Below are 26,880 nucleotides of genomic sequence, written 5' to 3' on the forward strand. Positions count from 1 at the left end.
GACAGTGGCCAAACCTAAACCTTGGAAGAGTTTTTATGCCACGTGCAAAACACAAGGAAAGTTTTAAGGAATTATTAGGAGGTTTACGCAGTTTACCCTATAATCAATAAATTGAGTTTTAAAATTCTTGTATCCTTACTGTTCACAACCAAGTGCATCCTATCACATTCACAGATCGACCCTACGTCAAAGTTTCATTACTTTGACCATTTTAACATGCAAATCAAGTAAACGGGTCAAGGAGAAGAAAAAAGAAAGCAAATAGAAACAAAATATTTTTCCCAATGAAATTGAAGAATTATAAAAGCAGTTGTATATCCCAATGGAAGAATGCTATGCTTGAATAAGTTAACGGGAGATTCCCATCCTCAGAGAACCAATGCGATCAACACTAGCACCAGTTATAACAGAAATTCCTTCTCCAAAAATAATCCCCATATATTTTTAATAGGATTCCTGCCAAAGAAGATGAGAATTAATCATACAAGAAAAGTGCTTCTTTATGTTCAACGCTCATTGTTCAATAAAAAGTGCTTCTTTATGTAGTACATTAAAAATTATAGATATCACCATTATATTTCACGACAATACAATTATCATATAGTAGTCAAGCAGCAAATCTACATGCTAAGAAACATGCATAGATCGTGGATCATAATTCGCAGTGCTAACAAATCAAAAACCCTGAAGCAAACTGATGAGATGAGAACACAGAACTAAGGGTGCAATTCAGGTACCTGACTTTAAGAATTTACACAGCATCAGGCCTGGGCTCTCAGGCCAGGTGAATGGGTGATGTAGGAGACAAAAGGTAAAAATTTAATTCTTTTGAATTTTTATTTTTTTGTAATTTTGAACCAGCAGGAGAGTATAATAATCACTTTGCAGTAGTTTAATTTGTCTAGTCATTGGTCAAGTCATTTAGGCTCAGTTTGGAAGGTGTACAAATACAAATATGTAGAGTTCACAACCCTGTATTTTGTATGTATTTGTACTCTTTCCAAACTAAGCATTAGGAGTTACTGAGTTTTCTTATGATAGTGGAAATGCTGAAATTTCTATTTTTCCTAATTCTAGGACTGGGCCACTCCTATAGTATCAACTCCAGAATTGTGTTTGTAAAGTCATTTGGTAGGAGTTAAAAATTATCATTGCAAAACTAAACCAACTTTGCATTTTTATGAACCAGAGATTTCTACCAAACATTTTTGTATTTGTACGCTTCTCAAACGGAGCCCTAGGGATACCCCCAAGGACCTAGATTGATTTTAAAAACTCGTGGAGTGATTCCAGGTTCTCTCTTTCTCCCTCTATCCTTTCTCTAATTCTAAAAACAGCCATAACAGTCACCAGCAGCTATCAAATTAGTCACAAGTTCATCCAACAACCCTAGAGGTCTAAAACTGATCCAGGTATTTTTATTCAAAGTTTATATCGTTTGATAATAAAATAAACTACAATAAAATTAGTCACCCTCCAGTAGGAACATAGGAGGGTGACCAGCAGTTACCTGAGAAAAGAGAATAATAGAAAACCTACAAGTCCAGCAATCCAAGATTAAACCCACCCCAGAAAATATTATCAGGCATACAAGAGAAAACCCTCAAAAAATACATCCAAAATATGCCCTACAGTGATGAAAAGGCAAACATCCTAGAATAGTAAAAACAGAATATCCAAACTCCTCACAAACTTAAAAAGGCAAACTCTCCATCTTTTGCAAACTTTCATCTTTTTCACCTTCTTAGTGGGCCCACTTCCGAACAAGCCCCCTTTCAGCCTTGCAAACCTGAATTGCTCATGTAGCTCTCTAACTTCTGAATCTTCTAATAGCATTAGGCTTCTTTGCCATCATCCTTACAGTCACTCGACCCTAATTAATTCTTTCCACTTGTAGTACCACATTTGTCTCAATGAATTGCCCTGATGCCCATTTTTACTTTCATTTACAATCCACATCCATTAATTGGACGAAACTTGATCAACCTCATCCCTAGGGTTAGTATCTTCCTCTTTAACACCCAAGCTACAACCTTCTTTATCCTGCAAACGCATTGGGTATCATTCTTCTAGTTCTTTGAATAACTTCCTGGTAGCACCCTCCCCTCAATGAACAAGAATCCCCAAAGCTTTACTTCGATTTCTCTTTCCACCACCTTTCCATGTCAACTGTCCCTTCAATTTCATAAGTCCAAACCATTCTAATCTCATCTTTGATTGGGTTATATTATTCTCCTTCCTCCTCCCCTTCGTCTTCTTCTCCTTAAGTAGACACTAAATCAGTGTTATCCTGTGAAGGGCTTGTATAATAATTTCTTTTCTCTTTTCTTAATTCTTCCTTCTCTCCAAGGTTCCCAACTCCTTTCCAATATCATCTCAGCCATAAATTCAGCACTCTCCAACTCTTTTCCCCTCTTGACTTGGTTTCCATCATCAGACTGTTCGATCGTAATCTTTGCCGATAACCTTCTGAACCATTGCCGATAACCTCTATTAATTCATCGTAATCTTTTCTCCCTTGGCCATCTCTATCAATTGCTTTCTCCAAAGAGCATAACACACTATGAGATCTCTATCATTCAAAACCTCCTTACCCAAGTTACAATTGTCTTCAGAATTCCTTTCGAGGTAGATATTTCTCCTTCATAGTAATTTGTTATACTCCAGATATACCAATCTTCGCCTGGTACCAAAGTCTTGGAAACCTTGAGGAAGCCAAAAATAAATCACAGCCCTGGGTCTATCACACAATCCACTGACTTCAATTTTAAGTGCAAGTTTTGTCCTAAAGTAACATGGGTTCCCTTCCCATTGGACCTAAAAGGAATACCTGGCTTGAATCCCCAACTTACCTCTTTAAACCTTAATTCTTCATTTCGAGGCCCACCCTCCAAAGCACCCACATGTTCACTTAAGTCAGCATGTGAACCAAGCTGGATCAACTATTCAGATGGGGTCTCCCGATCCAATCACAAATCCCTTAGAATGCATATCTGGCTTCTTCAACACAAATCCCTTAGAACTCGTATCTGGCTTCTCCAACACACTTGTATTCTCCTTGGAGTTCTCACCAGTATAGCCCCAAGTCAAAACACACTTAAAAGTCATGCCACAGACCAGTTCCCACTCATCATAATAATTTCCTTTCTCAGAGTGACCTTCCTCACCTTCTGCTTTTCCCAAATATTGATTTGGCAAAACAGTGAATGTTTAACTTTCATTTGAATTTTCCAACCACTCTTTACATTGTAACGCTTCATCTCCTTCTCTGCACCCTTTCTTCCACGCTTCTATTGATGTCACGCACCATACAGAAAATTTCAGACCATTCAATCTTCCTTGGATTTTCCCCAGCTTATACCATTCAATCTTATGTCAGATGAATGAAGATCTTTCAAAAATAAACCAGCCAAGCAACCCTCCCCAAATTGCAGCAATAGACTCAAAAGTTTTAATCACCCATAGATGAAAAGGAAGCCCTAAAATTCTTACCACCACAACATCCGCAATCTACAATTCTTACCACCTTGATATCAAGATCTGGCCTTCTTGTGTTTGGAGAGTCATCACTGCAATTTCTAGCTCATCATCTAACAAATTGAGTAAAGTCCTCTTCCCAAAGGGAGTGACAATCAGCGTCCCTTGAATATTTAACATCTTTTGAATCGCATTACCGATTCCCATCCAATCCTTCACAAGTTTGGTGTCAACCACTAGTATGTGTTCCCACATCTCCTTCCCTTGAGTGCTTATCATCCTACCCTTTCCTATGACACCAACCTCTGCTAGGAGTACTCTTGTCTTTGCAAAATCAAGTTGAATCTTTTGCTAAAAAACCCAAGAACTCCTTTATCATTTTGATCATCCGAATCTAGCCTCCATTTTCTCTTCCTTTAGGAAAGCAGACCAGCTACTTCCTACCACCTCCAAAATTTTTTTACAATGTTATGAAACTACTAAAACTTATTCCTTCTCCTTTCAACATAATGTCTTCTTTCTTCTTTCACCTTTGAGTCCCTCCACTCCAACTCTCCTCTTTTTCTGATAACCTCTACAAAAAAAAAAAAAACAACCACTAAACTGCATCCCTCACCAACAAAATAATACCCTTCTTCCATTCCTTCACTAATATCTTCTCCTTTCTACATAATGTCTTCTTTCTTCTTTCACCTTTGAGTCCCTCCACTCCAGCTCTCATCTTTTTTCTGATTACGTCTACGAAAAACTTTTTCAACCACTAAATTGCATCCCTCACAAACAAATGATTCCCTTCTTCCATTCCTTCACCTATAAAGATATTTCCTGATTAACCAAGACCTCCTCAAGCAAAAAGGTTTTTGATTTAATCTTCCAAAACCTTCTCCCCATATTTAGTTCAGATAAGCATTTTTCTTCTTCAAAGTTCACATCAAAACCAAACTTTTCTCTTTTTCGGTAGGTTTTGTCTTTTATGCCAATTGCCAAGCCATGTTCAATTGCTCCCATATACAATTATAAACTTTTTATCATACAAATATTATCCTCCTTAAATCTATGACAAATCTTCAGGGAAATTTACATTAAAAAATTCCAACCCCTATAATTTTTTCCCACTTTGAAATGTTTGTAACCTAACCTATAACTTATCACTAGTCCTAAAAATTGGAGTTCAACTTGCACAGGTTGGGTGGGGTTGGCAGTCAACCCAAGGCCAACCCTAAGGCTCTATTTGTTTTGAGGGAAATGGATGGGAAACATGAAATATTCCAGTAATATTCCATTTTCATATTTTGTTTTTGAGAGAAACATGGGGATGGGTTAAGAAAGTGATGCAAAGCATGTTCTCAAAATTGGGGTGCGATCCTGGCAAGAAAGCAAAATGCAAAGATGTGATGAGAAAAAATAGCATGTCTTGTCAGAACCATGTGTCTTCTCTGCTAGACTGAACCTCTTCTCAAAGAGTCAGAACATTGGTGTTGTTCGTCATTGTCATGGCTGAATCTAATACTTCACATTCATCTATTATTAAAATGTGTTTTTGGCTAGTAAGATGGTGTACAACCCATGGATTCTGATGACCATGGAGAGCTCTGTGATTGCAAGTCTTTGATGATTTCTGCCATTTACTGGGGTGTGTGGGTGAAGTCTTTGATGATTTCTGCCATTTACTGGGGTGTGTGGGTGAAGAGATGGACAAATTGGGAGAAGGGTTTCTTGGCATTAGTGTTCTAAAAGCGCAAGGCGCAAAAAAGGTGCAGGGGTCAATTTGCGCCCAAGGCACAAGGCAAGGTACGTGCCCTTTTAAGCAAGGCACAAAAAATAAAATAAAATAAGCCAAAAAAAATCAAAAAATTATTATACATAATATTAATAAAATATAAACTTAAATTTTAAAATAAATGTTTTAAAAAATCTATTATCAAAAATTAAAATACATAAATATAACATGTAAAGCATATTCAAATGAGAACTTAAAAATAAAATCAAACATACAAAACCCACAATCTCTTTTTTTCTCAATTCAATTACTTCAAGTAGCTAATGTGATGTAAAACATATTACATTCCTCATTCTTCGAGAACCCCCTATTTGGTAATGTTGTTCATTCATTCATCCTAATAAATATCTTATTAAAAAGCAATTAAAACTAAAAAATCATTATTTTTTGTGTGAGAACTAAGAATTTAAGACCTATGTGGACTTGTTTGGGCTTGCCTCGAGGGGCGTGGCACGAGGGGCCAGGGGCGGAGCCCCCGGCCCAACCACTAGAAAAAAAAAAGCAAAAAAGCGCCAAATTTTCAAAAGCCACATGCCTGGGCGAGGTGCCTACCCTAAAATGCGCCTCGCTTGTGCACCTAGGCACGCCTTTTAAATCACTACTTGGCATGTATTCGAATAGCAGAGAAAGTAGAAGACCAGGGAGTGAAAAAATATTGAAAAATTAGATCTCCCCATTCTCCACACCGTCAAATCACCTCCATAACCATAGCATCACTATTACTTATTAGCCAGTCCCCCTAGATACAAATAACTCCTTTTCCAAGCTGACAACTTCTTCGCACATCTTTCAAGAATTGGGCTCCAAAAGCTTCCTTCCTGTGGGTTGGCTCCTAAAGGCATACCTAGATATTTCAAAGGCCATCTTGTTGTAGGACAACCTAAAGTTTCTGCAATCCTAGCCATCTCCTCTCCCAAATTCAATCCTACTACACATCTCTTTTCAAAATTGATTAGACAAATTCAAACAGTTTGATCACCTACTTCAAAATCAAATTACTTGCCTTTTACGGATTAGCATTCTCACAAAAGATAATTGTATCATTAGCAAGCTGCAAATGTGCAACAATTGTGCTCTCTCCCAACGCTCCATCCTTTAAAAAGTTCCAAAATATCATCTCTTGTGATAAGCTTACTGAACACCTCTGCTACCAAGGTAAATAGGAAAGGAGAAACAGGATCCCCTTGCCTCAAACCTCTGGTTGCTGGGAAAATGTCTCTAACAACTCCATTGACTAGGTCCGAGTAATGGCATGTCTTCAAGCACCCTTTTATCCAGCCACACCATCTCTCAACAAACCCAAAATTTTTCAGTGTCCAAGAGGAAGGACCAATCAACCATATCATAAGCTTTCCCCAAGTCCAATTTACACACAAAACCTTTCTTTTCCCTTTTTTTAAATCTTCCACACATTCTTTGGCTATCAAAACACTTTGGCCACAATTTTATAAATGCTTGTTACCATGCTAATTGATCTAAAATCTTTTTGTTGATTAGCACCTCCCTTCTTTGGGATTAGGCTAGGAAAGTTGAACCTATTCCCGGACTAATAAAGTGTTCCCTAGAAAACTCCTCAAAGATAGCCCAAAGGTCTACTTTAATTATCTCCCAACAATCTTGATAAAAAGCCATAGTGAAAACATCTGCAACTGTGTGCAAGTCACTTCACCATAGTTTAGCATTAACATATTAAAATAAGAGCAATGTATGGGCATTTCTTTATGAATAATTACAAAAATCATTAAGAAAATCAAGAAAAGTGATTACAAAGCAAGTAAACTGACATTGAGAGATAAACCCTCTTATCTATCCCCAAGAATGTTTTCTTTATCTTACATTTGAACCCAAAACAGTTAAAACTCTCCCCACCCATTGTTTAGCTACATAATCTGCCAAGAAATTAGCACTTCTTTTAAGTTTTTTGAGTTTTATCCCATTATAGCCTCACATCCATGTCTTCTATTAGCCATCTGAATTTCTTCTTTTCATTTTTGTAGCTCCACATTTTTACCTCCTCACTTTGTAACCAGCCTACTACTGGTTGGGAATCTCCTTCAATAAGTGGCTTCCTTAGATCCAAACTTTTGCTCTTTGTACTCCCTCCATTAGAGAGCAACATAGGGGTATTGCAGTAATCATGTTCCTTTTTACTCTTTCAAAGTGAATGGACTGGTTTAAGTCTTCATTTCTTTCCATCTAACTCATGACCGCTCCCCCCCCCCACTCACTCTAATTTCTTACCTTCCACTTCTTTCTATTTAGTACTTGATCATCAGTTATTAATACCTTGATTTTTCTAGTTTAAGGCAATAAGAAGACCGGACGGTGAAAATATAAACACTAAAAATGGCACACGTGTTGTTTATAATCATCATAATTGGCACATGAAAAAAGGAACCCTATGTTGTGTTCATAACTTGTAGGTTTGATGATCACACCATCAAGGAAGTTAAGGAAATATAACCATCAAGACACTAAGGTGAGGCTAGGTAAAAGGAGGTGCAGAGCCCATAGTAACCAAGGAGCCTAGGCACCCACATATAGGCATCTCCCACGCAATTACTTTTTTATAAAAAATTACTGGTCAGTTTAGCTCATATCTCTAGATTTTTTATGCTTACATTGTTTCCCTAGTTTAAGTAGAAATTAGCAAATACCGAAAGTGATCTACAATAAATAAAAAAACCTTAAAAAGAGAACAATAATGAGAGGCTGTCCCAGTTGAAAAGAAGAGTGATTAGAAAGAATAAATGGAGGTTGTATTTGGCAAAGAAACAAACCCCTCTTATGATGAATTTGGCAAAGATATACATGAAGCTATATTTGTGCTAATCGCAAAGAGAACAAGTTGGAGGTTTTCTCGAATGAATAGACAGAGTGATTAGAAAGAAGAAAAAGATAAATGAAGGGGTAGAACCCCTGATTCAACATGCATATACGGACACAGACATGGACACAGCCATACAAACATACATACATATATGAGGGTGGGCCTTGGCGCAGTGGTTGTGTTGCTCTGTTGCAACCTGGGTGAGTAGGGCTCAAATCTTGGGCACAGACTCTCTGTATGTGCAGGGGTAAGGCTGCATACATCTGTCCCTCCCCAGACGTAAGTCAGGTATAGAAGTGACCGTCATACCCAAACCTAACATCAGGAACTGACACATATGATAGGCCTGGTTGTGGTTGTAGACATACACATGGATGATGGGTATCTCGATTTCCTGCACTTTTTCCCATGCATTTCCTTCACTAAGGGAGGCTCTCCCCCATTTTTCTGAAATTGATATGCATGGAGTTGGACAAGCAATGCATAGGATACATGGTTGAACAATTCATGGACATGGAACATGTTTTTGGAGGAAGGCCCATATGCATCCCTAAAAACTAACATAGATACAGCTTGCAAATGACACATTGAAACCCCTGCCAGTACAAGAGAACCTACACGCACAGGAAGCTCAAAACATAACCAAATAGATAGCTTTGACCAATAAACTTCCAAAATATGAAGAAGCAAAACCTATAAAATTCCATCCTTAATAAGTTTTAAACAACGATTGAGCACAAACAATCCTATCAAAACATTGGCAAAGAATGGCCTCTACAACAAAACCTATTAGAAGTATTCAACAACAAAAGGATGTAATCAAGCATCAGTATGCATCTCACGGTTTCGTTTTGAAATGTTGATTAAAGATGTGGCATTTGACTATGTGAAGAAAATATCTAAGAAACAAACACCAGGTCCAAAGTAACGGCTCAAAACTTAATCTGGCATCAGCAGCATAGTGATATATCTACCTAACAACTCAAACATAGACTGCAACAGAAAATACAATTGAATAATGGTTCAACGTTATTAGAAAGGACAATTGCAGAAAAATAGTAGGATTCTTACTATCTTCTAGAGGTCGAGGCCGCCCCAGCAGCTCTGTCAAAGGAACAGAAATTACTTAAAGAATCCCATGCAAATCTAAAAGGAATTGCAGCATAAACCAGGGGCAGAAGGATCAGGTAGCAAGCATTAAGGTATAAGAAAATTCATAATTACCTTCCTTGTTGCTTCCCTCCAAAATTTGCGCCATGTCTCCCATTACTTGACCCTTTGTTTTGAAAAGTGACCAAGCCTATTCTATCAGCAGTTGATCCATTGCCAACTGCCATATGAACGGAAGAATTGCCAGGTCTAACTTCAGATTGCATTCCATTTGATTCAGATGCATCTCTAGGTTTGCTCAAGATTTTCACATTTGAGAGTCCTTGAACAATGTTAAAAGACATGCCATTTGGATGCTGATTCTGCACTGCCACAAATTGTGAAGGTTTTTCAGCTACATCTGCAGGCGTGGCATTGACAGGTTCTGTTGAAACACTTTTCGTAGATTTTGTATCAACAGATGAAACTTTCTTGAGGCGGTGAGCCTGTGCCATAGGAGTAACAGCAACAGATGGCAACATTGATGAATAAGGAGCAGATGCTGCAGCAGCAACTTTTGCAACTGCTGCTGTAGCCGAGATGATTTCTTGTGCTCCTTCACGAAGCTGAATGAAATCCCCTTCAATTACAAACAACTGAAACAAGGAAGTAAGACTCCGGAGAATAGAGTAAATTAACATCAAAATGTGCTAGATGCAACACAAAAAGCTTACTTCAGGATGACCAGCCACAAAGTCATCAAGCTTTCCATACTTTTTCTTGTAGTCATGCCAGTGGAGAGGTGCAAGCATTTTCCCCAGTCTATTAGGGAGCTGTTTTAAATAAAGATAAAAGTTACTAATTGAAGTTTGACAGTAAGAATATCATAACTTTAAGAGATGAATACTAAGTTTGAAGATCGAAGAAATAGCTTACAGTTGAACTAATTCTAATTCTGCCACCAGATCCAGCTGGAATTGCACGAACAATGCAAGCCAAGAGTGACCTTTCATCTAGAAGAGCACTCTCAAAAATTTTTGCAGGTACAAGTGAATTTGTGGTCCGTCCAGCTGAAATAGACTCTTCAACCATGCCACTATTATTGTATCCTCTAGATTCACTGGAATTAACCAGATAGGTTGGAGTATCAGATGCCGATGGGTTTGCAGCAGGCCACGGTTGTTCAATAGGCAAATTCTGCCCCTCTTGTGAATGGGTAGGCTTTGTGACAAGGTTCTCATCCTATCCATGCAGGGAAAAAAACTGATCAGATTAATATATAATGGACTCATCAAGTCATAGCAGAAATTTCAGGATAACTTATAAAACAAACAAAATAAGGCAGTGCATCTTTCCTCTTTCCTTTTTCCCTATTGTGTCTGCCTGTTCATGCAGGGAAGGGGGTTAAAATGGATCACAATTCATGTATTCTACACCAGAAAAATAACAAACCTTGGTCTGGTTCATTTGTTCAGGGGGATCCATTCTCAATGAATCAGGAAACTGAGAAGAGCTCTCTTGTAGGTTCTGCTCTGGTTGTTGAGAGACCAAATGCCCTTTATCATTTGACTCAGTGACCTGTTGTTCAAAGAAACTGGTGGATCATGTCTACATTCTCTAATATGTTAACTATAGGAATATATGATATGCAAACAACAGAATCATAATGGATCATCAATTGTACCACCTGTTTTTCTTCAGTGGATGTGGTGATTGAAGAACCAGGCTCCTGATTCTGGCTGACATGAGTATCCAGAAAATCTGAATGGAGAACTTGTCCATTTGCAGCAAGCTCATAATCATATTGTCCATCAGGCCTCAAAAGGTTCTGTTCAGTTTGGGAAGGTTGAAATTTGTTCTGATTTGATATTTGTGAACCCTCTGATACAGCCTAAAGGAGACAAGAAAGAACTACTAATCAGAAAGCATGATGATTTTTTTTTGATAAATAGAAAGCAAGATGATTCTTCACAAAATTCTTTCCAGAATTTGCATTCATAGTCACCTGTTGGTTTTGCCAGTGTTGCTGTGATGAAATTACAGGCATGGACTGGAAATGCCCCAAGTGAGATTGAGGAAGATGTGAACTGGCAGGTGGTATGGAGTGTGTGGCACCTTGCTGATGCATAAAGAAAGGATGAAGAGCAGATACCTGTCCAGGTGGAAGGTAGGCACCCATCCCAACCATAGATGATTGTACTACTGGAACTCCAGGTACATGGTCAGTCTAATAAAAAAACACAAGATGAGAATACTGATCAAAATAGAAAATGAGAAAAGACTGAAACTTGTGAGCATTAAAAAGTATCAACCACAAATAGTATTAACATAATGAATTCTATGGATATTGAATTCTATTAACATCAACAATGCCAGTAGAATTTCAAAAAATAACCACAATAATGCTTAACAGATTGACTTGTGATTGAAAAGAAATAACTGGTAGAAAAGAACATGGACCCATCCATATCTATGATATAAAGAGGAAAGATAAGGAGACAAGTGGTCTCACCACAAGCTTCACACGAATTTTCCTTATCTCTCCATTTTCACATGTGTGGTATTCTTTTTTTTTTCAAAATAACCCCATAGTTGATACTGCCACATCATTTATCCCACCGTTTCTCCTCCCTACTCAACGTTTGCTAATTCCTCTCCCCTTCAATTTCTCTATTTTGAAACAGCAAAGCACCTGTCTTTCTTCTCTCCCATTTTGGACCAATTTCTCTATTTTGAAATGGCTAAGCACTTGTGTTTCTCTCCCATCTTGGAGGATAATTTCTTCCCCTACCATTTTCTCCCTATACTCAACGCTTTGCCATCTTCTTTGTCCCCAGCCCTCATCATTTTCTCTAATTTGAAATGGCTAAGCATCCATCTCTCTCCATGTGGTAAGAACTTTATCTTTCATATAAACCAGGTTTACTTTTCGAAACTCCATTTACAGGGTCAACTTTTTCTAGGGTTTTAACCTAACCTAACTTCTTCCCGATTTTGATGCAGGTTATTCTTTAAGGTCCTGCTTTCTGTAATGGTAGAACATTGAGTAGCTTTAAGAAATCTCTAAGAGGCCAGTCCTGCTTCCTGTAACGGTAGAACAATGAGTTTTAAGAAATCTTGAATAGGCCTATTTTTCAATTTTGTTAGGCTCTGATTTAATTCTAAGAAATCTCTAAGAGGTCGGTCCTGTTTCCTATAACGATAGAATACCAACTTTTAAGAAATCACTAAAGCCTGTTTTCAATTTTGTTAGTGTCTCCATTCTGTTACTAACGATAGAATATTGAGTTTTAAAAACTTTGAGTTAATTCTAAGTTAATGGCTGCCTGCATATATTCCTTTGTAAATTCACCGTTATGGAACTTAAGTTATCTACTGAGATCAGATCACTCACTCAAGCCATTTGTGGAGACAAGGATATTCATTCAACTCAGGTATATTTCTCTGTTTCTTTTTTCAGGCCCAAATTGCCAATTTCCCTCTCTTATTGTTTGTAGTCTCTCAACTCAGGTATACTTCTCTTTTCACAGGCCAAAATAATAAGTAAATGCTCTGAACTGGACCTTGCAAAGCCACTTGCATAGTAGCATGACCAATTTGTACCAACATTCCAAATTGGATGGAATACAGATCAAATCCAACTTGAAGGGGTTATCATAGGTAATTAATAAAGTGAACCCACCAGCCTAAAAGGAAATTCCACCAATAGACTTCCCATCGCCAAAGTCTGCAACATCCTTCATACAAGAAGCTATCCTCTTGCCCCCTTTCAATTCAAGTAGTGGACGATACTAAACTCCCCCAGAATGCATCAAGTAACCCTTTAAGAAATAATGACACCTTTAGCTTCTCCAAAAAAAGATTGGTGAGATGTTACTATTCAGACCATAAATCCAGAAGTTCTACTAGATTTATAAATCACATTTATGCTCATTTATTCTCCAAAAAAAGACGGTTTGTGCTCATTTCATCTAGATATCATCACTACCTCCCCCCCCCCACAAAAAAGGGTCAAAATCTTCAATTATTCTGTTTTTCCCTCAGTATTCATAATTCTCACCAGACCCAATTCACTCATATGGTGTGTTTACACTCATTTCATCTAGATATCATCACTACCTCCCCCCCCCCCACAAAAAAGGGTCAAGATCTTCATTTATTCTATTTTTCCCTCAGTATTCATAATTCTCACCGGACCCAATTCACTCATATGGTGTGTTTACAGTTTACTTGATGCAAAGACCTGAGAAATTATTTTGTAATCTGTAGACAACAGCCATTCAGTTTTAGTCCTGGGTTTATCCTGTCTTGATTCATTCAGTTATCTCCCCAATAAATAACTTGCTGAAAGCCATCCTCTAGCATCCTCTAGCCATTCCCTTTTTAAAACCCAACAAGCCACTCTTACCATAGTTAAGACTATTATGGGTTCCACATGCTGCTGAAAGCCATCCTCTTGCATTCACTCACTCCAAATTCTCAAAAAAAAAAAAATGCTGCCCTGGTACATTGCCATTTGCTTCTTTTTGTCTAATGTAATCAGTTGACCATAGAAGTGGTCCTAAAATTAGTCTCTAAGACCATGGAGTTTATTTTATCATCTATCACCGATCTTGTATTGGCATGATTTCCATTGAAACCAATCATATAGTTAAAAATCACCCTTTAAATGCAATTTGGAAAGGACTCTTACAGTTAGCAAAAAGCTCAAACTTCTAACACCATATACAGGACACTTGGTCAGTGCATTCAACTTTGAATGACACCACTCTTCATTTCATGGTTTCCTGCCCTGAAGTCCAACAAACTTGGCTATGTATAGACAATTTGCAACCTAAACACCATTCCTTGTATCTAAATATAATCTGTATACATGCATTAAACTCAATCCTCTGTTCCACCTTGAAGATTACTCAAATTAGTAAAATGTATACACCAATCCTCTATAACAAAGTTCTTGAAGATTGCTCAAATTAGTAAAATGTAAGTACATCTCCAAGCATGCCATGTGCCAGTTCACAATTTCATAAGTCCATTATAACTTTTTATAATATTATAATATTATAATATTAAGAGACAATACATTGGTTAACTCATATAATATAAAAATAGATGATGTGCTAAGACAACAATGTATTATCTTTGTTAATGAATTATTAGCATATCTTACAAATAGAGGGTGTATTTCCATTACTTATATATTGTCTCACCAAATAATCCCGTGCATTGCACGGGTTTCTCACTAGTTATCTTACAGATAACAAGAAAACGTGTGCAGTGATTTGAGTAGCTATCTGAATAACAACAGCTCAAAAATTTGGGGATAATCTTGTTCCTCCTTTTTTGATGTCCTCATTCAATCATCAAACCCTGTAAGGAGCTTTCTTTCAAAGGAGATTTGGTGTCAGCCTGTACCCCCAAAATTCGAGCTTTTTGTTGGGAGGTGGTTCTCCAAAAAATCAATAGTCTAGATATGTTGCAAAGAAAATGGCCAAATGTATGCCTATCACCCCATGTTTGTAGCCTCTGCTTGGGATCTAGCAACCGAAGAGACATGGAAGATTAATGTGGAGAGCCACAAGAGCAGCTATCTTATGGTCAGTTTGGGAAGAAAGGAACAATAGAATCTTTAAAGGAGTGGAGAAATCCAAGGAGGCAATTGTAGAAAGGATAATTATTATGACTATTCAATGGTTGAAAACTTTGGATTTGTTTAAAGACTTCTCGGGTAAAGACATTTACAGGAATTGAGAAATGGTGGCATCTACAACTTCCATGAAACCTATTGTGCAGGAATTGTGGTCCCCACCAACACAACAAAGAATGAAATTGAACTTCAATGGGAATTCAAGAGGTAACCCGGGCCCCTCAGGTAATAGGAGTATTCAAAGATGAAAATGGCAGAATTGTAGCATTGTTTTCAGGACCAATAGGAGTGGGGGACTCATTGAGAGCGGAGGTGATGGCCTTACTTCAAGGTGTAAGATATGCCAAACAGATGGAGTTACACCAAATTGAGATAGAGGGAGACTCTAAATTGTTGATTGAGTGGCTGCAATCTAGTAAGTTGGGAGCCTGGATTTATAGACAGCCCATAAGGGAAATCCTCAACATAACAAGGGAGATCAGTGCATGCTTCAAATGGACAAGGAGATCTGCTAATGGTTTAGTTGACACGTTGGCTAAACAAGGGACTGTGAGGGAGAGAATGTTCTAGAAAGTTTTGTAAGAAAGATTACCAGAGGCTCAACACCTACTTAGGGGTTAACAGCTGTACTTAAATCTGGAAAGTTATTCTTAAGTTATATTAATGAAGTTACCATTTCCAATCAAAAAAAAGGTTGAGCTTCCAGTTCCAGTTTGGTCATATCTAAGATACAAAAATGGCTTTCCATGAGGCAATTTTGTGCACTTAGAGTACACAAACTAATCCATGGGGTTCACATTGACAAACAAGTCTATTTGTAAAGAGTTGCTGCAACTGCAACCAAACAAACCCTACACTAATCAGAACAAAGCCATTAAGATTGAGGTAGACAAAAATACTAGACAAGTTAAACCTCCAAAACAAGCATTTACATGGGATCCAGGAATTTTGGTAAGGGCTACAGCTGCTTCCCTTGGAAAACCATTCATGATCCACTTCCAATTTTCTCCCCTTGGATCAGGTATGATTTGAACTCCGGTAATCAAATAAAATTTTGGGAGCAACTTTGGGTTTGGGGACTTAGCCCTGAGGGACCAATTTCCCTCTTTGTATGCTTTGTCAGATTTGAAAAATGAACCCATCTCATTAATCAAAAAAAATGAACCCATCTCCTCTTTCTTAGTTCCTTCTGATTCTTCTTTTGGTTTTGGGTGGAACCTAGGCCTGAGAAGGGCAATTAAGGATACAGATTTGGGTTGCATTTCATCTCTACTAGCCATCCTTGAAAATGTTTTCTTGAACCCTAGTATGGGAGACACCAAAGTCTGGACCCCTTCCCCCTCTGGCTCCTTTTCTTGTGCTTCGTTTTTTGAGACTTTAGTTCAGCCTACTATTCCTCTTGGGTTGTCCTTCCTTGTTAAAGAGATTTGGAGCAAACCCATTCCTCCTCGGGTTGGTAGTTTTTGTTGGGAAATTTTCCTGGAAAGAATTAACACAAATGACTTGCTTTAGAGAAAGAGGCCCAACTATTGTTTACTTCCCAATAGGTATAATCTTTGCAAAGTTGATGGGGAAACGGGTTACCACATTATGGTTACTTGTCTGGTTACTAAAACTGTTTGGGAGTGTGTGTTCTCCCTTTTTGGGTGTACTTGGAATCCCCTCATGAGTGTGCAAAGCTTGTTCTCTCCTTCGTTCTTTAGATGGCCAAAGAAAAGAGGGAAGGCTATGTGGAGAAGCATAAGGGCGGCAGTGTGCTGGTCAGTATGGGAAGAGAGAAACATACGAATATTTTCAGACAAGGAAAGAACCACAGAAAACTTACTACAACTGATACACTTAAGGGTAGCTCACTGGCTGAAATCTATGGAGCTATTCTCTAAATTTTTCATGGCTGACTTGTTGAAAAAATGGAAAGAGGTAGCTACCTCTGCCCATTGTAAGAGGACCTCTAGGCCTTCTTGGTCCCCCCCCTCCGGGTGGATTCATAAAACTGAATTTTAATGGAAATAGCTTAAAGAATCCAGGGCCTTCTAGGATTGGGGGTGTGTTCAGGAATGAGGATGGGATTATTATTGCCATGTTCTCAGGCCCAATTAGAGTGGGTGACTCTCTTAGGGCTGAGATTCTAGCAGTTCTTGAAGAAATCCAAAGAGCAAGAGAATTAAACATCAGATGCTTAGTTATTGAAGGGGACTCGGGGGTGGTGATTAGGTGGCTGAAAGGAGACAGCAGTGGTTTGTGGAGCTACGGCAATGAAAAGAAAAAATTTAAATGGCTGAGTAAGGATATTGAGGTGAAGTACAACTGGGTGAAGAGAAGTGCTAACTCAATGGCTGATGGGTTAGCTAAGCAAGGGGTGGTTAAGGATTCTCTGTTTTGGGCTAATTTTTAGATTTTTTTCTTTGTCCTTTTGTTGTTGAGGAATTAAGATAGTTTACCTCCCCCTTTCTGTAATTAAAGTTTCACAAATCTTATTCATTAATAAAGCTTATTGTTATTGATAAAAAAAAGCATTTACATGGGCAAACAGGCCTACTAGTTGTATGGAGTTGTTGATGCAAGCAAACAGACCATCTATACAGGCCACAGCCATTAAGAGAGATAGAACCAGCTGACAAGTTGAACCTCTGGGGTAAAACAAGGGTTTAGAAGGGAAAGTGTGCTGTGGAGTTTTTGAGGCAACCAAACAGACTTAACTCTAACGTCTAACCAGGACAAAGCCATTAAGAATAGAATTGACACTTGACATTATAGTGTCATCTATAGCAAAGTAGACAGCAAAAAGAAGATTATGAGAAGCAAGCCAAGACTACCTCTTACACAGATTTCTATAGTCAGTTTATGCAGGCTGACTAGTGCATGTGAGTATAATAAGAAAATATGAGAAGGGGGAGACAAAAGCACAAAGTCCTTTCACAAACACTTGTAGCCACAATGCTTAGGGTGACTAGTACATGTGAGTCTTTCAGATTTTAATGGAGAGAACAAGAATAAAAAAGGACTTCTAGAAGAGATGCACCCCACAGCCCCCAACACAGATCTGCTTTCCCCATCCTTCCACTAGCTAGAGTATAGTCGAATCAACTACATAAAGCCTTCTCCCAAATGTATGGAGTCAGCTCCATGAATCCTGTCCCACCATTCCACTAGCTAGACTTTCTATTGGAAAATTTTCTGATCTCTATACCAATCTGAACAAGGTGACTGCTGTAGATGACAGGCCCTAACCTCTCTAATATAATGCCTGGAAAAACTATGCTCCCTCACTGGCTTCCACCGCCCATCCAATTGTGACCTGTGAATCACCCTCAACCTCAACTTGCTAAGAGCCCATATAGATAATAAGATGGAAAGCTTGTAATCGAGCCTTTTTTGAGAAAAAAAATAGGACTCAAGTATTATCTCAAGTTTGTAATCGAGATTTAATGGGAAGATCCCAACTGAAGGCAGCAAAGGATTCAAGTATTATTTTGGCTACGAGTCCATGGAGCTGACTTTAATCCCAAAGTTCGACCATTTGGTTATCATTCCTTGCAGAGTTAAACTTTTTAGCATTTCTGCAAGTATTTGAGATTTTTTTATTATTTCATTCTTCCTTTAATATATATTCTGTACATTATGGACATTATGTACATGTACCAATAAATGACAATGTATTTCTCATATATTGGCGCAAAAAAACCTCCATTTCCTGTCCAAAAAATTACTTAATTCAAGAGAGGCAACTAAAAAGAAAAAACCAATTGTCCAAATAGTAGAAAAAGGACTAACTTATGCAGCTAGAAAGAGATGCATGGAGGAATTTTGGAAAGAAGATGAATTTGTTATGAGCTCGCATGGTTACAGTGTATCTAGAAGATGCTTGATTTCAAGTAATTTATAAAATCCCCTATATCCTTTTTTCTTTTTACACTACTGTCCTGTTAGTATTTCTCAAGCCCCAAGATAAAAAAAAAAAAAAAAAAAAAAAAAAAAAAAAAACTGTAGCTCCAAATTACAAACATAAAAACCCAATAGAACCCCATGGTACACTTGCCTACTTTCCAAGACAGAACACCGATACAAATCAGTCCTACTTTCCAAGACTAGATAGGCATGTCCATTGTATATAAAAATTTTTGCAATTCAACAAGCAACCCAAATGAACATCCAGCTCCTGGTTCAGACAGTAGTGGATTGGTCTGGGTTAAAATTGTTGCAGCTTCCTTGTTACTCATACTTGTTAATAGGATGAATTTAGATATCATACACAAATGGCACTCCAACTCAGAGAAATTATAAGAACATAACAACAAATAAGAATGCAGCTTCAATAAAATATTGACTTGCAGCCCTACCTTGCTTGATGCATCAAAAGAAGTAACATTGTCAACATTCCCATTTGGGAGGACACCAGAGTTGCCATTTGATGTGCCACCTTCATTTACATTGAGTTGACTCCCATTGTTCTGCCCAAATTGAGATACATCCTTTGAATTTGCATGGGCCACACATGACTCATCTGCATAAACTCCATTTCTTTCTCTTGCTTCTGCCAACTCTAATTGGAGCTGTTGTATGGTATGCAAATGAAGCCTCTCCATATCTGCAAACTAACATTAAAAACATTAAAGAAAAAGTCAGTCATTTCAGTATGACACAACAGTCAACTGAAAGATGATATACAGTTGTAAACACAATGTAATAGAACTCCCAGGAAAAAAAGGCAATATCAATGAAATACACAAACCATGAAGATTGTGCGTTCATATATTTGGTTATCTTTATCGAGAAAGATGAAGAGTAACAACTCCAAAGGTGAACATAAAAGAAACCTGTCTTTGACAACCAAGCCAAAACTGGTTGAACTGTTCTGTGCGTTCTCGCAACTCAGCTTGTAATGAATGATTGGTTGTTGATTGCAAAGCATCCATTTCATGAACACGTGCAATCCAAGCATGTGCCTCCCTAATTTGTTCATCCTTGTACAGGATTGTTTCCTGTGCAACCCTATGCTGTAAGACAGGCCAATGTTAGAAAGTGCAACTCTTGAGTTACAGAACAAAACAGTCTGACCTGAGAAACCTAGTATATTGATTAGTAATAATCAATGAGTGCAAGGATCTACTGGGGAAAAAGTCATTCCAATTCAAAAAGTTTTAGGAAAACATGTCATCTTAATGTTGCTTACTAACCATAAAATGAGTCAGAACTAGATCTTTGAACTTTTACATATTTATAGATAGTAGGGGTTAATGTTCAAACTTTTCAGTAACTACTTTCTGTTTATTTGAGTCATCAGTAGTTCTCCTAAATTCCTAATCGCATTATGAGTTGGTTATGGGAGACATCACTTGGTGCAGTGCTAAAATCTCAGGTGATAAGCATGAGAATACAGGTTTTTAGTCCAAGAGTGTGACCACATCATGTTAAAAATGCATAGGTTAGGTCCAAATTCAATCCACACCTCTTGATACCCTGAATAGTTGGGAGTTGGGACCAGCATTAGGTAATGGCCCCATAAAGATCAGATTGAATCGGATATATCTAGATCCAACCTTGATTCAAACTGAATCTTATTCATCATTTATTGGATTCAGGTATTGAATACCATTAATAAGATACAACAAAAATGGTCAGATTATTATATTATTAACAAAGATGCATTAAAATGACTTTAAGTGTAACATTAACATGAATAAAATGATTTTAAAGTTACTTGTACGAGACTTGAGCTCATGATTCTTTGGTAAAGAACCTAAAGATACAACACATCCAGACCATTACTCAATGTTGGTCCCAGCTATCTGAGGTCTTCACCTCTTTGGAGGGGTGGTGGATTGGATACAGACCTAACCTTTGGCATTTTCCACACACAGTGGCCACTCTCAGATTCTAACATACATTTTCACACTAGCCAGCCTGAAATTTTACCATTACACCAATCAATGGTCCCTTTTCAATAGATACATATTAATTTTATGTAGATATAAGCATATATATTACTGAATTGGATCTTATCAAATTGGAGTGGATCGATATTCAATCCAATTAAACACATCGAATTTGTATTGCCTTAATTAATTGTATTGGATTCAAATTCAAATTCGGATAAATGAATACAGAATAGCATTTATAACCCAAGTTTGGTTTTCCTACTTGCAACTAAGAGTCGGTTTCCTTGATTGGACTAGGACTCTAGAAGTTATTTAGAAAATTAAGAGCTGTGCTAATAGGTCAAAGTCACAGTCTGAAGTTAAGTAGGATTTTCCTTCTTCTTAGTCCTAAATTAACTAGATTACATCTGATTTTTGAGTGTCAAGTCAACTAGAAGTTGCCTTTATTCCTAGTTAGTGTCTTAGTAGTGCTTTTTATAGTTCGCTAGAGTACAAAGACAAGGGAAATAAAGTCTGCTGTTTCTAATGCCAAGTGATTCTAATTTTATTGAAGGTGATGATTCCTTCAAGAAAATATTAGGTTCCAATTTCTAATAGTTCACACGAGAAATTCAAATGCTAATTCCAAGAACCAAGATTATTTTATCCTCCTTTTGCAAATCCATCCTACATAATAAAGACTCCTATAGTTCTATATACCAGCCTGAATATAATTGGCTGCTTACTTAAAAAAATATTAGCTTGCTGGGCTTCTTGAAACAAGGTTTACTGGACTAAGACAAAAAAGATGTTGAACTTCCCTGGTGGGTCTGATTCTTGAACAATCTCCAGTGATGCCAATCAAAAATCATTTCCACCCAAAACAAACGGAGATTTAAGGAATGAAGATTAAGGAACCCGTTTATCATCAATGAGTGCCAGCTTAACCATGGACCTTAAGAATTTAAGCATGCTACAAGAAGAGTTCAGATCTCTCTCACATACATCAGCTGCACAAGGTTTAAGGTGCAGCTCAATTGATGTAATGTGTTAACTTCAACTCTAAGAAGCATAAGAGTAATACACCAAAAAGATCCAAATGGACAAACCTGCTCCTCCAATTCAAGAAACTGTCTCTCTTTTTCTTGAATATGCTCCTTAAGGTCATGTATCTGTTTGAGATGCTGAGCTCTTTCAGCTTCTGAGTTATCACGCTCTCTTCTGCAAATGAACACAAGAAACCCAACTTCAAATCTATCAAATGTACAGTCATTATGAAAGCTATCTTGAAAATAAATTTACTTCACACTAAGTCCTTGACATTAGGATTGAAGGATAGGTGATCTATACAAGTCCATTTTGGAGAATGAAGAAATGACAGTATGATTTAACAGAGAAACCTTTGGGTAAAAACGGTAATTGTAGTAAAAAATATGACAATATATGTAATATGAAATTCTATGGAGTCACCAGAACCTACCGGAAGGTTGCCAATTCTTTGTTTTGCTCTCTAAGAAGATCCTCCTTAGCCCAGGCCTGCAGGATATAACAAATTAATCCTCAAACAAACAATAAGTTAGAAAAGGGAGTGAAGGCAGAATCTTCAACAAACCGCTTCATTGTCAATTTTAATTGCACGTAGCTCTCTTTCCTTCTCTTCCATCTTCATTTCCAATTCATGTATTGTTTGTTCCCTTTCCTGTAATTGCTCCTATTTAACCAAAATAAGTTCACATCATTATAGGGGAAAGGCAAGGGATGATGGTATCTTCTCTGAATGGAAAATTAGGGGCTACACAGAAAGTAGATTTGAGTAGGTGCCTAGATCACAGGGAACCCCGGATATCTTACCGCAATTCCTTGTTTTTAAATTTGAAAAACTTCTCATTCATGATGTCACAAACACCAGCAATGATAACAAACAGTATCAGGCTAGCATTTAAATACTCTGAAATTTACTAAAATGGCATTTGGCACGGCTGTCTTTTATGGTGTTACTGATTTGCCTGAATCAACAATGAAAGACTATAAATGCCATGGCAGTATTATTTCTAGCAGAAATTTGTTTGAAAAGGACCATGCTAATATGCCATTTAAGGTGATCAGCTTCTTTGCCCCAAGTAGAATACCATGTGACAACTCAGAAAAGTGTTCCAGTAATTCACTTTGCAATGGTCCAAGTCAGGGGGCTTTTGCCACATTCGTGGAAATGTCAAAAAGGTATCTCTACAAACATCCCCTCTCTAAAATTTGAGACGCTCTGTTGCATTACATTTTTTTGCATAAATGAGAAAAAATCCAAATATGATCTTTTCCGTTTACACAGAATGCTGTTTTGACATGTAATAAAAAATACAAGGGCCATAGAACACAGCTATGCCAAACGCCATCTAAGTAATAAAGTGGAGGAAAGAATAACTGTCTAAAGGATTCTAGCATGAGCTATCAAAATTTCAGAATGACAATGCAAAGAAGCAATTGTGGCATTATGGAAAAGTAAATGATACATAAAATAGCTCAATGAGTACAACACAAATCGACATTGAGTAGTACAATTGAGAAGGGAGCACATTAGATGGAAAAAATTATTTAAGAACAGAATAAGAACTGAAACCTTTAGTTTAGCAGCAATATTAGCGTGTTCTTTGATCTGCGCATCGAAGTTGTTCTGCATTTCCATTATCTCGGATCTAGCTATTAGCTGAGCTCTAAGTTCGATTTCCATATGTTGCAGGTCCTCCCTCTGTCTGGAGACATTATGAAGACGTTGCTGCAATATGTCACTATCTATACCTTCATCCACGGTAATCGAACAGAAGTCGACATCAAGTGGCCCTGCTCCTTGCTGTACCTTGCAAAACACATGATTGCCCTCAGTCCTCAACAAAAAAGGGACTTTTCAAAACTGTAATCTAGTACTCGAAAGTTGGAAAATGAGTCTTACCTCATATATAGTTCTCTCCTCGGATTGCCCCATCTTCGACCGTTCCAACTCCTGTCCAGCAGTTACGTTCTATTAATCAACCACCAAAGAACAAGAGTACGAATACGAGACAAGGAGAGGTAGAAAGGAAGAGGTCCAGCTTGGATAGAAGGTATCTTTACCTCATTTCCGGCACTTCGGACGGAATGATGGTCGGAAACGGCGCGCCATTCCTTCCTAGCAGACTGAGAAGGCATCGGCAGCGAGCCACCACGCCCTGCGGCAACTCCGGCCGCAGACTCCATGAAATCGGAAGCTACTTCTCCACCTCTCTCTATCTTCCTTGGTAAATCTTGAGTTCGAGTTCAATAAGTTCTTATAAAACCAAAACCCTAAAATTTTAGGCTCTACAAAAAACCCTAGAACCAGAGCATTAACTAGGAAAGATACTTGAAGGAGATCGAACGTGAAAAATCACAGGAAACAGAAAAGTGCCTGACGCTTGACGAAGACGAATCAACTTACTGCCTTACGAAGATCAAGAAGCCTGTCTTCTCTCTTTTCCAGTTTAGGAGATTTTCGCGATTGCGAGGAGGGGTTGAAGAACCAAAAGCGTAAGAAAAAGGTTGACAATAAGGAGAAACAGATAGGAGCAAATGCGTCGCTTCGCTTTTAAGAATTATAATGTGTCTGCGTGTTTTTGTGTGTGCGAGAGAGAGGAGAGAAAGATTATTGGGTGTGAGAGTAATTGAGAAACGAGGAGGCTCCCGCCATTTATAGAGAGAGAGAGGGAGAGAGGGGAGAGAGAGGCAGAATTGATTGGTGCTGGGAACCTGACCCTGGTTAAGCGGGTCTGATTAACTGCGACTTGTTTCACTTGGCTGGGCTGCGCTGTGCCGCTGTGCCGCTGTGTATGTGACTTCAGACTTGTGAGTCAACCTCAACCACTCTATTAACGACTCTATTAGTTAATGACCATCCCGTACTGAGTACGGGGCAACTATTACTCCTGTGTTGTTTGTGGTGCAATTTCATTTACATTAATAGTGCAAATGAAGATAATGCAAATTTTAGTTTATGTTAGTTTTGGGTTTTGCCTTACTTTTTTTTTAGGTTTTATATTATTTTATATGGAACAAAATAAACAAAATAAGGCAAATAATAAAACAAAATTATACTGAAATCATTTCTATCTCTATTATTTTGCATCAGTGCAAATGAAATTGCACTGGTTTGAAAAGAATGCAAATACAAATATATATAATGAAAAACACTTGTATACGATATTTCTAAAGTTTGTATTTACACTATACATTCTTTGTATTTGCACGTACTCTTCCCGATTGTACATCTAGGGCCTTGTTCTTTTCGTCTGTGTTTCAATGTAAAATTTGTTTTTTAATACCTCTTATTTTCAGACATCAGAGATCTAAACCTCTTATTTTAATTTTAATTCACATATATTTCTGCCCAAGGTTTAAAGTTTTGATACAGTCAGATACGCTATATTTTTTTAGTTTATTTTTTTTTTCAAAATATGTTGAGGGGGTTGGTTAAAGGCATGGTTACCCCCCCTGAAACATGTCTTATCCCGAAACTCCTTATATTTATGTATTGGTGAATTATCAAACACATTTATTGATACGGGCCAATATGTAACAAAATTTTAAACCTTATTCTGCAGAGTCAACTTATTAACAAAAAGCTAATTAATTACTAATCAAGTGTTATGGCCGCATGAGTCAAGACCCTCCTTTCCTTCTTTCCAATTAAATCGGTAGAAAGTGAGCAAGTGCTTGGATGGTTTAGATCTTCAATCTCACAGTCTTGCGTACTATGCAACATCCAACAACAATGGCCATTAGCGGCAATTGAAAGGTGCTTTTCTTTAGTTTGTGTTTGGTTTGAAAGAAAAAATAAGGAAATGAAGGGAAATATAAGGAAACTTTTACAAAGTTTGTATTAGTTCCCCTGTCTTTTCCTTTCTTTTCCTACATTTTCCTTCAAACCAAACTTGGCCTTAGTGAATAAGATTTTAAGGAGTTTTAGGGTTTCTTAATGGCTGAAGTTAGGTATGAACATGGGCCTGATACTATAGACATGGCCTAATTTCAGGGCTGAAACTTAAGCTTAACCTTGGGCTTGATTCCAGCCCTATGAATTTAATGTATAAAGCATTAGATATACTTATATATATATTAAATTTTATATTATATGCAACATATAAATGTATATATAATTAATTGTATACATTATATAACTTGTATTATTAGTACCATATTATAATATTTATATATGAAATAATACACATATATATATATGTATATATGTTTGTATGCATGTATTTATAAATAAGTATATATGTAAATATATACGAGATAGACTGGGCTTAGATCAAATCCAAAATATTAGGCCCAGAGCCTCAGGCAGAAGCCCAGGGCAGGCTTGAACAGTAAAACTAAGCCCATGCTCGAAATTCATAGGATGGGGCTGGGCTGGGCTGAAAATGATCACCCCTAGTGAGCCGCTGAGGTTGGGTGGATTACTATACGCTAATATTTTATTAATTAATTATTTTATCCACTAAAAGTCATATTAATAAGTCTTTGGATTTAGCAACTTAAACCGTCACCAAACAGTCCCTTAAAATCAAGTTGTCAGCCCACTAAAAGAAGAATCAATGTTATCAGACTTTGACGGTTCATTGAAAGGACAACAGATAACGAGTCAAGTGGTCAAACCACTAGGTTGAGCTAATGACTTGGGGTAAACTATTTTTCTAGATTATATCTGCTCAAAAATACATACATATATTTAGTCAACATAAACATTAAATAAATAAATAAACATAAATGGTGTCATGACTTGGTGATAAGACATATTATTGGTAAATTGGGAGGTCATGGGTTTAACTCTTTTTGTTGTAATTTAATAATTTATAATGGTCATGGAAGACCAGCTAGGTTGCTAAAAGTTAGATTGTTTTCAATGGCTGGTTTAATTAATAGGGAGTTTAACATTAAAAAATAAGTTCTAAAACGAGTACAACTACAATGCATATATGAATGTTTGTTGTATGTTACTATATTAAATCAAGATTTCAAATAACCGTATAAAAAACATTTCATATTTACTTTTTATTTATTTACGTTTTGTGTGTAATTATTATCAAGATTTTAACAATATTAAAGATATTAGATGTGAGTGATGCTTCAAAAATCCTATCAATTCTTGATCAGTTTGATGCTTCAACCATATGGTTAACACTGCTTAGAA

General features: G+C 37.3%; 1 protein-coding gene across 7 annotated transcripts; it reads right to left on the reverse strand.

Moving 5' to 3' along the window:
• Window positions 1-91: 91 nt before the first annotated feature.
• On the reverse strand, window positions 92-24,546 carry LOC104593576 (RNA polymerase II degradation factor). 7 transcript variants are annotated; one of them, XM_010253491.3, is made up of 16 exons: window positions 23,787-24,546; window positions 23,626-23,676; window positions 23,296-23,526; window positions 22,294-22,392; window positions 22,162-22,217; window positions 21,791-21,902; window positions 19,641-19,820; window positions 19,164-19,418; window positions 11,182-11,403; window positions 10,864-11,067; window positions 10,629-10,754; window positions 10,113-10,418; window positions 9,911-10,009; window positions 9,312-9,832; window positions 9,159-9,191; window positions 92-456 (listed from the first exon to the last, which is right to left on the reverse strand). In XM_010253491.3, coding segments are annotated over exons 1-16 (2,619 nt in total). In that variant the 5' UTR covers window positions 23,910-24,546; the 3' UTR covers window positions 92-455. The 7 variants fall into 7 exon arrangements, with proteins under 7 accessions (XP_010251793.1, XP_010251787.1, XP_088757684.1 ...); XM_010253485.3 differs by having other exon boundaries at window positions 23,296-23,532; window positions 23,787-24,351; XM_088901558.1 differs by lacking the exon at window positions 19,641-19,820.
• Between the last annotated feature and the right edge of the window lie 2,334 nt (window positions 24,547-26,880).

This window comes from Nelumbo nucifera, chromosome 3 (genome assembly GCF_055504915.1).
Source record: "Nelumbo nucifera cultivar China Antique chromosome 3, China Antique-T2T, whole genome shotgun sequence".
Lineage (NCBI taxonomy): Eukaryota > Viridiplantae > Streptophyta > Magnoliopsida > Proteales > Nelumbonaceae > Nelumbo > Nelumbo nucifera.

Coding starts and splice junctions, on each gene's coding strand:
- LOC104593576 (XM_088901554.1), bottom strand. CDS start 23,909: ATGGAGTCTGCGGCCGGAGTTGCCGCAGGGCGTGGTGGCTCGCTGCCG. Junction 22,218..22,293: donor TTAAAATTGACAATGAAGCG/GTTTGTTGAAGA, acceptor TATATCCTGCAG/GCCTGGGCTAAGGAGGATCT. Junction 457..9,311: donor GGAGGGAAGCAACAAGGAAG/GTAATTATGAAT, acceptor CTTCTTTGGCAG/GAATCCTATTAAAAATATAT.